We start from the raw sequence: 12323 nt of genomic DNA, 5'->3' as shown, positions 1-12323 counted from the left end.
GGGGTCGCAGGTGCTGGTCCAGCACCGTGATCCGCTCCGGGAGCAGCGCATCCACCCGTACCAGGCTGTTTTATTGCAGCTTTAGAGTATAGCTTGAAACCAAGATGTATGATGACTCCAACTTTGTTCTTTTTCAAAATTGTTTGGCTATTTGGAGTCCCTTGAGATTCCATATTATTTTAGGAAGAATTTTTTATTCCTGCCAAAAGTTCTATCGGGATTTCGTTAGGAATTGCACTGAATCTGTAGATCGCTTTGGGTTAGTATGGACATCTTAACAATATAAGGTGTGCCAATCCATGAATGTGGGATGTCTTTCCATTTATTTGTGTCATCTTCAATTTCTTTCAGCAATGTTTTATAGTTTTCAGTATAGATGTCTTTCACCTGCTTGGTTAGGCTTATTCCTAAGTGTTTTATTCCTTTTGATGCTATCAATGGAACTGTTTTCTTAATTTCCTTTTCATATTATTTGTTGTTAATGTATAGAAATGCATTATATATGTTGTTAATGTATAGAAATGCATAACATAGAAGTGTATCTGATAATGTATGTTGGTTTTATATCTTGCAACTTTGTTGTATTGGTTTACCAGCCCTAACAGTGTTTTCATGGACTCGAGAGTTTTCAACATATAAGATCATGTCATATGTGAACAAAGATAGCTTTACTTCTTCCTTTCCAATTTGGACGCCTTTTATCTCTTTTTCTTATTTAGCACATAGGGTAGAACTTCCATGTTAAAGAAAAAAAAAATGGAGAGAGCAGGGGACATACTTGCCCTGCATGAGATCTTAGAGAAAAACTCAAGAGTTTCACCACTGAGTGGGATTATTAGCTGTGGATTTTTCACAAATGACTTTTATTGTGTGGAGGTCGTTTCCTTGTATGTCCAGTTTGTTGAGTGTTCTTAATTATTGAAGAGTTGAATCTAATAAAATGCTTTTTCTGCATCAGTTAACATGGTCATATGATTTTGTCCTCATTGTTAATGTGCTTATTACATTGGTTTTCTTTTTTTTTTTTTTTTAAGATTTTATTTATTTATTTGACAGACAGAGATCACAAGCAGGCAGAGAGGCAGGCAGAGAGAGAGGAGGAAGCAGGCTCCCTGCTGAGCAGAGAGCCCGATGCGGGACTCGATCCCAGGACCCCGAGATCATGACCTGAGCCGAAAGCAGCGGCTTAACCACTGAGCCACCCAGGCGCCCCTACATTGATTTTCTTATACTGAGTCAACTTTGTATTCTAGGAATAAATTGCACTTGGTCATGGTATATAATGCTTTTATTATGCTATTGAATTTGGTTTGCTGTATTTTGTGGAGAATTTTGACATCCATAGTCATCAGAAATTTCAGCCATCTTTTCAGTATTCTTTTCTTATAAAATCTTTGGCTTTGGTATCAGGGAAGTGCTAAACAAGCCTAGAAGTGTTCCCTTCTCTCTCTTTCTCTATTTTTTCTTTTTTTGGTAGAGTTTCAGGAAAAGTTGTGTTTATTCTTTTTAAAATGTTTGGTAGAATTTTCCAGTGCAGCAATCTAGCCCAGGCCTTTTCTCTTTTGGGAGATTTTTGCTTACTTAATCAATCTCATTAGTTATAACGCTGTTCAAGTTTTCTATTTCTCCATGATTCAGTCTTGGTAGATTATACATTCCCATTTCTTCTAGCTTGTCCAATTTGTTGGCATATAGTGGTTCATGGTGTCTCTTATGATCCTTTTGATTTTTGTGGCATCAGTTTTAATGTTCTCTCTTTCACCTCTGATTTGAGTCTTCTTTTATTTTCTTGTTAATCTAGCTAAGAGCTTGTCAAGTTTATTAATATTTTCAGAAAGCCAGCTATTAGTTTTACTGATTTCTAAATTTCTTTAAATGTTCTATTTTATTTATTTGTGCTTCACTCTTTGTTTCCTTCCTTCTGCTAGCTTTGTGGTTAGTTTTTTGTTTTTGTTTTTGTTTTTTTTTTCACTAGTTCTTTGAGAACTAGTCGGGTGAGGTTGTTTATTTGAGACCTGCTTCTTTAAAGTATGCATTTAAACTTATGAAATTTTTTCTTGGTACTGTTTTTGCTCTATAATTATTACATTGCATTTTAATTTTTATTTGTCTCGAGATACTTCCCTTGTAATTTCTTTGACCCACTGGTACTTTAAGAGTATGTTGTTTAATATCCACATATTTTTGGATTTCTCATGTGATACTGATTTCTAGTTTCATTGTCAGAAAAGCTAATTTATATGTCAATCATTGTGCTTCCTGTTTAGCGTAAGAAAAAATTGGAAACCCAAGTCTCTAACTTGACAGAGTGGTTACATAAGTTTTAGTAGTCCATTCAAAAATTGGAATGTTGTGCAGACATTAAAAAGTCTTAAGTATATTTATTGACATAGGCAGCTACTTTTGATATGTTATTTATTTGGAAAAAAGGAAGTCTGTATAGCAAAGTCACCTAAAAAAATATACAAGAATAGTCCTCTATGCATGTATGTCAAGTATATATATATATGGAGGTAAAACACACACAAATATTACTAGTGATTAATTCTCGATTGTGGGATTACAGGAGATTTATTTACTTTTTTCTTATCTATAGGTTGGAATGGTTTAATAAACACAAACTGCTTGTGTAATAAAAAAAATGGAAGCTATTACATTTTTTCTTACATATAAGAAACATGACATATGTTTCTTAAAACATACTGGGGATGTTTTTAAGCTTCTAAGTGCAGTGGATGCATTGTGAGCTGGCTTTTGTGCTGCGTGACCTCATCTCCTGGTCGCAGGTGGGTGGTTCAGGAGAAGAGTCCTGACAGCGCTTAGTCCCGACAGACCCGCAGTCTGACGGTTAGGCCCAGGGCCTGAAAGCTGCCAGATGTTGAGTTAACAGCAGTCACTGGTTCGTCTCATGTTGGTGCTCATTCATTTTCCTTGCTGTTTTCTGAGTTACTCCAGAATCTTTCAAAACGTTTTTATTTTTATTTTTATTTTGGTTTAAGACAGTGAGTCATTGTTCTGTTTTTAGCAAGCCAAAGAATCTTAGTAAACTCCCAAGAGCATTTACTGACTCAACAATCATTTACCAAACATCTACTGTATACCAGGCTTTGGTGGAAATAAAAACAAACAAACAACAAAACTATCCCAATGTCTGGTATCTTTCCAGAGCAATTCTTTGATATTTCCATTCTGACTTTACTGTTTGCTAATAGTCTCAGGACACGGGGCAAAGGCTACTACTCTAAGCCACCACCTTTCCTCCTCAGTGAGAATGTCAGACTACCTTTAGCTTTATATATTTTTGTGACTTAAAATTGCGACACAGAATAACAATGTGAATGTACTTCACACCACTGAACTGGATGCTTAAAAATGGTGAAAAAGGTACATTCTATGTTATGTGTATTTTACAATTAAAAAAATAAATACACTTAAAAATGTACGACGCAGGAGGATTTGAACAGAACCAACATGTAGTTCTTTCTGCCTCATCATTTTGCACAAGTGTGGTTTTGTGGTTCAAACTTTCTGGGAATTTTCCTAAAACACTATGGGTGACTACAGTGAAGGGGGCAAAGTTTCACTCCAGCTGGTATTTAATCAACGTGTGTGTGCCCATGTGTGCTTCTGCACATGTGCACGTGTCCCTGAAATCTAGCATTGGGTGTTCTGTATAGACTAGGATTACAATAACCTCAGCAAATGCTATTTACTCATTCATCCAGCAATTACTGAGTACCAATCATGTGCTCAACGTGTAAGGACACAGCAGTGACTTAAACGTCACACCTGACCTCAAGCTGCTTTTAGTTCAACCCAAATAGAAGCACCAACTTGGAACACCTTAAAAATCTCTCCGTGTTTTTCAGAGAAACATTTTTCATGGTTTTTTTGGAACCCGAGCAGTACCTTTTACTTACTATTAAGTTTGGCCTGGGGCATCACACCTTTACTATTTATCAATAGGGCAGAACGTAGGAAGAGGTCCCATTCCTCCTCTGGTAGGGATCCGGGCTTATCACCTCCATTAGCATCATTTTGCATGACTGTGATGCAGAGCCAGAAGGAGAAGCAAAGTTTATGCTGGTTAAACAGAGCTGGAGAGACCACCTAGGGGGAAAATGGAGCGTTAGACCAGCCCAGCTCCATTGAATCCACGTGCAAAATACACGTGCAAGGATGTCTCACCTTAAAAATACTTCTGGTCAACACATCGATTGAATTTTTAAGATGTTTCTGGGAGATATTTTCCTCCCTTTCTAACTTGGGTTCTTCTGAGAGGTCTGTAGTATCAAGGGTCTTCTGGGGTGTGGGGTCAGGCTCTTCCTGTTCTTTGCTTCCGGAGACAACTGCTAGAAGGAACGCCTGGCGAAACCAGTCCAGAGAGAACTGGTACGCGCAGCTGACCCGGGCGAGGCCCGCCACGAGGAAGTAGAGCAGGGCGCCCCGGGTGGCCAGGGGGAGATAGTGCTTGCGCGTCTCTTGGATCTTACTTTCTGCTTTTTCTGTTGCTCTGATGCGCTTTGAAATGTCATTTGAATTCATTTTGATGTTTCTTAAGATGTCTACCGTTTCCTCATCATCTAACACACATTCTAAAGACAAACAACAACAACAACAACAAAATGAATTTAAATAAAACCCATTGGAAGTTAAATGCAGTTCCTTCATTCTGAAATCTTTCTGTAAGAGCTTTTGATTTCTGGTTTTTTGGTGGTTTCATGCGGGCAATGGGTGGCTAAATGAAGACCGGTCATATTTCTGAATAATTGGGTTCAGAGCACACCCCCTATCTCTACTTTATATTATTTTAATGGGGTGGATGTTATTTTCTTTTTAAGCACATGATAAGTAGCCAATCTGTCATAACGAATGAACCACCATCCACACAGACAAGGAGACAAAATTTCCAGAAAATAGCACGTGAACTCTGATATTTTCTATGGTTTTCTATTTTACTAAACAATAAAGTTGGTAATGATCAACGAAATTGATTTCTCATTCCACAAACAGGTTGAAACTTACCTTTTGAAAAAAAGCGCTGCTTCAGAAACAGAGTAATTCTCTCCTCCTCAAATATTTAAGACGGTTCTCCTATTTCCATTATAAACTCTACTATTTTATGAACATTCCCATTTTCCTCAAGTGCTTTTGTTAATGGTATGATTTATAGACTCCTCACTATCCTTGATGCTTATCCCGAGCACGTTAGTTTGAAAAGAGCCCTCTTTGAAGTGTGATAAAGGCAGAAAGAAACACAGATACCATTAATTGTCCTTATAACCTGCAGCCCACCACAGAAGATTTGAGGCAGGCTGCAGGTACGTTTCCTCCAGAAAGTTCTGTCTTCACCTTCATGGCTTGCTGGAGGAGAAAACAATGTTGTTTTGACAATGGCAAGGCCTCCAGTGTCCTGAGGGTCTTCTTCAGCATATGAAAATCCTTTCTGGACTCTCCTTAGCTCTACTTTCCACAACGCCAAGGTACAGAACCAGTTGCTCCTCACAATCCCAGGACAGCAGCTCTTTCTGCCCGCGGATCCTGTCCCTTGGCTTTAATAAAATCACCATTTTGCACCAGAGACGTCTCAAGAATTCTTTCCTGGCCGTGGGCTCTGGACACCATCAAACCTCACCAAAAACCTTTAAAAATTACATCCGTATCAAGAACTAGACACAGCTTCATATGATCACTGTAAGGAGTGATGGAATTACATGCCCTGACCTGGATACCATATTCTGATTGATTTTAGTGACGCTTTCTAGTAATGTCAGGACCTCTCTCTGGGCGACTTCTGAGTCCCCACCCACCCCCCCCCACTCCCACGGGGAGCAGGCAGCCTCACCAAAGATATACTACAAAGAGAGTAAGGATGATCTATGCTACTAAAACTTGGGAAAGGGAAGGAAAAAACATGCAGCAAATCGAGGAGTCTTTTTTCTTCTAGAATTATTAGATTTTATTTTTCCCTAGTACTCTTAAAAGCTTAGCTTCACCATGTAACAGGCCAGACTTCATAGAATAACAACTCTTTCCCAGGCTATAACCCTTTGAGGAGAATTTATCAAGTATCATGGTTCCAGGATGTTTCCACCCCAGAATTCTAAACCAGTTACAGAATCCATATCTTCTTAGGATTGGAATTGGAATCAACAATCTAGACACACGTAACATAATCAAAAGAACACATAGCACACTGTTTTCCTTCCCTTGTGGAAGGCACTTCCCCCTCTTTTCCCAAAAGGGTTTGTTGTGAAGAGATGTTTTAAGTATCACACTTTCCAAGAAACCTGTCTACCAGTTCTAATTCTTGGCTCAGAGGAAGGTACTCCTTATTCAAGAAAATTTAATAAATATTCTGTGCTAATTGATCTCAGCCATGGACAAATTAAAATTGTTTTACTTTACACCTGACTAACCTTTGCTTTCAACACCTCCTCTTTGCAAAACTCAAACCCTATCTTTAAAACACAATTTTCATTACGACTTGGGAGAGCATGGAAGGCCTAGAAAGGGAGTTGGCTTTTATTTTGCAGGAGGACATTCTGAAAAGGGCAGAAGTCATTGAGTGGAGAAATGGCAAATGTTCCTTTCATTCTGATACCTAAAACACTTGTAAGGCCAGGACCTTTCTGGTCCTGAAACTATAATAAATTACAGTGTTTTAAGTACATTCAAAATTTATATTACTCTTTAATTTCTTTCCCCTGAGTTTGGGTTCACAGTTCGGAAGAGATACTTTAAAGAGGGAGGTAGCGGGCGGGGGTGAGGAGGAAACTGTTTATGTCTAGCAGCACCGGGGGATAATAGAAAACATCTATCATTTTGATCTCAGTTAACATTTATCTTTCCCCCTTGAATCTCCTAATGTAATAGGAGATGATCATTTTCCCGTTTTTTTCTTCTTATCTGTATGGACTCTCTCTCTCTTATTATATCCACGCCAGTATTTTCACTATTCATAAAAATAAACAGCCCTCCAGAGACATGCTATTAAATAAAGCCTTCAAAGGTGGGATTGTTTAGATTTAGAAGAGAGAGGCTCAACTGAGTAACTTATTCCTACAGTCATTAGGAAAAGTGAGCAAACCTTCCAGCACCCCTGACTACTACTGCCTTTTCTCCCTGGACGTGGTTTATTTAAATCATTCCTATCAATGCTGGCGTGGACTCTAAGCTCTAGGCTCTCGGAGATCCTACCATCTAACATGGGTGGAGACACTGGTCCGGGTCTCGGCTTCCAGTCTGACGATGGGCTAGTGGAATACCGCTTCATCAGATGCTCCTGGCAGGGAATGCAAACTCGCTTAGGCTTGATACTTGAAGAGGCAGTTCGTTTGGTGAGCAGGCATTACAGAAAGCACTCCAGGAGTCTATTTAGTTTTTTCCAAGAACAATTTGTATTATAACTACTACTAGTAAAAGGTTAGTCTTTAAAAAAAACTGACTCTCCCATGAGGCACCGCTGGCGTATGAGGGCTTCCAGCGCTGACTGGGTCTTATCACAAACAACTTTCCTTTGTCTTATTAAATCTATCTTCTGTTCAATTTAGGCAAAAGTCACAACAAAACATGTATTTGTCATAGAGTGGTTCCTAGAACAGGAGAGGCTGTACTCTCCAGTCTTGTGAGACCCACATCCCTGTGTGCCCTGGGTTTGCTCCCTAAGGGGTGATCATTCATTCCAACCTTCCCAGAGAAACAGATGTGACAACCTGGTCCACACAGCCTTGTCCTTGTCTTGTCATGATCGGAAGCATGGCTCAGCCGTGTGTTACACAGGAATAGAGTATTAGGTGTAATTACAATAGGAAGGCATACTGTCAGATCCTTAAGAGGGAATGAAAGCATCTGAGAGACTTTCAAGCCTCCCCCGACCCAGGTCACCAGTTAAGATAAGTGAGAATGGCAGCCTACCGCTAGATAGAAAGTATCTGATCACAGACAAGTTGAGTGTTGAGAGCTGAGATGCTGTGAGGTCTTCCTCCCCATCTCTGACCTAGAGCTCTGAATAGGGTGTTTGTGTGTGTGTGAGAGAGACAGAAAGCGTCTTTTGTTATGTTAATGAAGTGACACTAGTCTTCTAAGACAGTGACTCCCACCAGAGGGTTAGCCTGGAAGCCCCCCCATCTCCCGCACTTGGCCCCACGCATCGCTTTCACCTGGCTGTTCCAGTTTCATCCTTTCAGAGGAGACCAGTAATCTGGTGAGCAAACAGGTGTCTTGAGTTCTAGTCTGTTAGTGACCTAATCAAACCTCAGGACAGGCTTTGCTGGAACTTCTCTCTGGAACCCATCTGTGGGGAGGGGGCTGTCTGGTCGCACTGAAACCTTAAGGGGAGGGCGAATCGCATGCCTTTCTGGGTAGATCATGTCAGGATGGGGTTGAGTTGTGGGACAAACCTCGTGTCTGAGCACTGCTTGTTAGCATTGGGGGATCCTCACCCTGCATGCGGAAACTGGATATCCAGATAGGTCAGTACGACCGGAGAACTTACCACGCTCTGGAGTTAGTTGTTTAGAAGTTACATTGTTAAAATTTAAACACTATGGTTTCTTAAATGTTTCTTGTGTTGAGGAAGGAAATAATTCCTATTGCTATTTTAATAAACACCATATTTTAATGGGATACATCTGAGTAAGTCACTGGATTCTGTCCTGGGATATTTTAATTATTAATACTTGAGGAAAACCTCATCTTTGGTCTCTACGTTCTAACTTGATGCATATAATGGATGTCAGATATAGGACAGAGTGGTCTCCGTGAGATTGGCCAATGTTGGGGGTTATAAGGAGCTCAAGCCCAGGTAGGAACGTAGGAACATCAACATCCACAATGTTTTACTTTTAGAAATGGGATGTTTCACCCCCATTAATCAGTTATTTGGTGGAGAAGCGAATCTGATATTTTCGGTACCAATTCAGAATATGGTTCCTGGAGCCTTTGTTCTGTCCTTCCCAGAGGTATGCAAAGGTTTCCTAACGTCACTAAAGACCTCTACTGACCTTGTGCATTCTGTAGTACATTCAACGTTCTTTCCTCTAGTTCTTCAAGGGTCATAGCATCAAGGGAAATACTCGCCAGTAACTGCAAATGCTGATTTTCTAAGTAAGGAACTTCCTGAGTTAGTATGGTAGATAGGAGCTGATCCTGCAAACTTTGGAATGTTAACGTGAAGTTGATCATGGTAACAAAGTTATACACCGGCGGAGGAAAGTGGGGGTTGTTGATTTCTGTAGATATGTATAACCTAGAGGATGAGAAAGGCACCGGTTTGTCAAAGGTGCTGCAAAGGGAAGAAATGAAACTTGATTTATTAAATAATGGAAACAATAGTTCTCTTGGAAGTAAACCAGGTTAATCTTTAGTGTGGCTGAGCTTGGTACACAGGAGAGCCTCTCACTTCATACCGCATAAATACAGTTGCAATTTACAGCTTCACGAAACACAAGCGTAGATGAGTCCCTGCTATGTTTGGTGGAAGCATCCGGACAGGGGAAGGTAGACCACCAGCTGGCAGGGGCTCTGACTCGCCCTTAAGCGTTGTCAGCGCTGCAGTGTTTGCCATGGGTGAGTGAGAGTGATTGAGAGCCCTGGGGCGGGTGTGAGTAGAGGGAGACTGGCCTTCTCTAAAGGGATCATTCCTGCTGCCACCTGGAGAGTGTCCTGGGGTAGAAGGTTCTGGGGGAGAAGGAAGCCTGGAGACTGGTTTGCATGTGGAGTCTGGAGTGGGCTGGTACGGTGAGCGGGGGGAAGCGTCAAGAGTGGTTCTGGGTCTTGCTCAGTCTCCCCAGCAACTCAAACCCGCAGGGACAGTTCCTCGGCCCGTTTTATAGGGTGGAACTGAGGCTCAGAGAGGTTCAATAAGACTCTCCCATCCCGTGGCCACACAGTGACTGAGGGGGTACCTGTGTCCAGTCTGCCCTCCACAGGAGTGCCCCCCCCCCCGCCTCCTCAACCACACAACCAAACACGGGTACCAGCAGGGCTGTTTGGCAAAATGTTACTTCATTAGCTTTTCCTAGAGCTGTTGCTCAAGCGGCTAACGTTCCGCGAGAAAGGGTGTCCTGTGGGACGCTGAGCCTGGGGCGGGGGTGGAGGGTGGGGCTTTTCCATATGAAGAGGTTTTGGGTCCTTGAAAGAAGAATCCTGTTTGTTTAACCTAGTGCTTTTAAGAAGTGTGGGATCCCTTTTCTGAATGACACCCTAGAATGTTGTTCTGAGGAACATACTTTGCAAGACGGAGGGAGGCTGGTGAGGAGCAAGGCTGCGGAGCCCGGCCCGGGGCAAGGACCCACTGACCACTCGAGCACTGTGTGTGTTAGGGCCCCTGTAAGGCTGGAGAGTGCTTGGGCTGGAGACCAGTAAACGCACCTTCCAGCTCCCCTTGCTGATGCCTTGCTCACGCAGTGGGTTGCCCATTGGGAAGTAAAGGGCAGAATGAACATGTCTGGCCACACAAATGTCTTATTCCCTCAGGATTTACATTTTTGTGATAATTAGCTCCGACTCTCTAAAAGAGCTTTGTGACGTTGATGGGCGGGAGGGTTGGGGTGGGGGGTGTATTCTATTCTGGAAGGTCCCTTACTGCTGGGAACATGGATACAGCGTTTTTATCTGCCCAGGCAGAATCTCTTTCTGCTCCGGATAGCCAATATGGATTTTGTTTTTTTTAAAGGAATAGCAGCTTTTCCTGCTGAAATAAAATGTTAGGCAAACAGATCCACTGGAGTTCTTGTGGATTAAGTGGGGCCAGGCTTTGCACACCTTCGGGGGACTTCCCATGGACCCATGGGTCTTATCAGGAATAGCATGAAAAACACTGGTTTGGAAACTTGATAAAGAAAAGTCAGTTCTTAGGGCGCCTGGGTGGCTCATTGGCTTAAGCCTATGCCTTAGGCTCAGGTCATGACCTCAGGGTCCTGGGATTGAGCCCCTCATCAGGCTCTCTGCTTGGCAGGGAGCCTGCTTACCCCACCTCCTCTGCCTGCCTCTCTGCCTAATTGTGATCTCTGTCTGTCAAATAGATAAATAAAATCTTTAAAAAGAAAGAAAGAAAGAAAGAAAGAAAAGTCAGTTCTCCATTCCCTGTACTGATGAGTACAACCGGAAACACAAATGAACAAAACATTCAAATGCAATCCCACTTTTTCCTCCAGGAGAAGCTTACCAGTACTCAAATACAGGCCTTCAGTAATATTTGTCTTAAAAAATACAAACATCTGACTCAATTTCACTGTGAGAGACTTTACCTAAATTTGGAATTGTATTCAATCTCAGAGTCATCAATCCTTATGAAATACTGCCCTCTTTTTTTCTGATGGATATCCTTCGTCAAAATTGCCTTCAAACTTGGAGCTAACATTTCAGGGAGGTTCTGAAAAACCCAACAGACAGACATAGAAAGTTCGTCTTATAACAAATAAATCAGTTGAAAAGACAGAGCATTTAAAAATGTGTATCTGGGGAACCTGGGTGGCTCAGTCGATTGACCCTTGGTTTAGGCTCATATCACGATCTCAGGGTCGTGGGATCGAGCCCTGTGTGGGGCTGTGCTCAGTGGGAAGTCTGCTTGAGATTCTCTCTTTCTCTACCTTAGCTGCCCCTCCCCACCACTCTTTCTTTTCTCTAAGAAAAATAAAAAGTAAATCCTGTTAGTATTTGGGCAACAAAGAAAGGCTGATGTGTGAGTACACTGAAAAGACACTTTATTATTTTTTTTTAAAAGTTTATGTATTTTGAGAGCGAGCGAGAGCGTGTGCACAAGACAGAGTGGGGCAGAGGGAGAGGGAGAGACTGACCCTCCAAGTAGATACCCCCCTGAGTTCAGAGCCCAACATGGGGCTTGATCCCACGACTCCGAGATCATGACCTGAGCTGAAACTGGGAGTGCGATGCTCAACCCCAGGCGCTTGTGGTTATTTGTTACCTGTAACTCTGAGCTCTAGTTTCTCAGGGCATGTGGCATGTATGTCCCCTGCGCAGACTTAGGGAGTGAGCCCAGTGCCCCAGTACCTGCAGGAGGACGCTCCCTCCTGTTTTCATGGCATTTTCGATCTCTTGGATGTAACCGCTGTCCTGGATGGAGAGCTCCTGCAGCCTGGGCCCTTCCATCTGCCGGATCCAGCCGTGGGCTTGCTTGTGCGGGTCAATGAGCAGGGGCCACTGCAGGCTGTTCTTGATCAGGACGGCGTTCTCAGTTGAGTATTGACCAAGGGGGAGCCCTTGAGAGTGCCACAGGCTGATCTGGAACAATAGCATTGTTACTTTTCGGTCTCATATGCTTGTTTCCCCTCTTCAGTATCACTGCCTTTAGAAAAATC

The 12323-nt window shown here is 42.2% G+C and overlaps 1 protein-coding gene across 1 annotated transcript in view; it reads right to left on the bottom strand.

Moving 5' to 3' along the window:
* Positions 1 to 12323, bottom strand: part of DNAH14 (dynein axonemal heavy chain 14) — a 333925-nt gene that overhangs the window by 48436 nt on the left and 273166 nt on the right. The window contains exons 67-71 of the mRNA XM_045069521.1: positions 12016 to 12246; positions 11253 to 11377; positions 9006 to 9250; positions 4189 to 4595; positions 3921 to 4110 (exon numbers count right to left, since the gene is read on the bottom strand). Of these exons, the coding sequence (XP_044925456.1) occupies positions 3921 to 4110; positions 4189 to 4595; positions 9006 to 9250; positions 11253 to 11377; positions 12016 to 12246 (1198 nt within the window). The remainder of the gene's footprint in view (positions 1 to 3920; positions 4111 to 4188; positions 4596 to 9005; positions 9251 to 11252; positions 11378 to 12015; positions 12247 to 12323) is intronic.

This window comes from Mustela putorius, unplaced genomic scaffold, assembly GCF_011764305.1.
Source record: "Mustela putorius furo isolate JIRA1106 unplaced genomic scaffold, ASM1176430v1.1 tig00003942_pilon_pilon_pilon, whole genome shotgun sequence".
Classification (NCBI taxonomy): Eukaryota; Metazoa; Chordata; class Mammalia; order Carnivora; family Mustelidae; genus Mustela; species Mustela putorius.
This window is presented reverse-complemented; position numbering and strand designations above follow the sequence as displayed.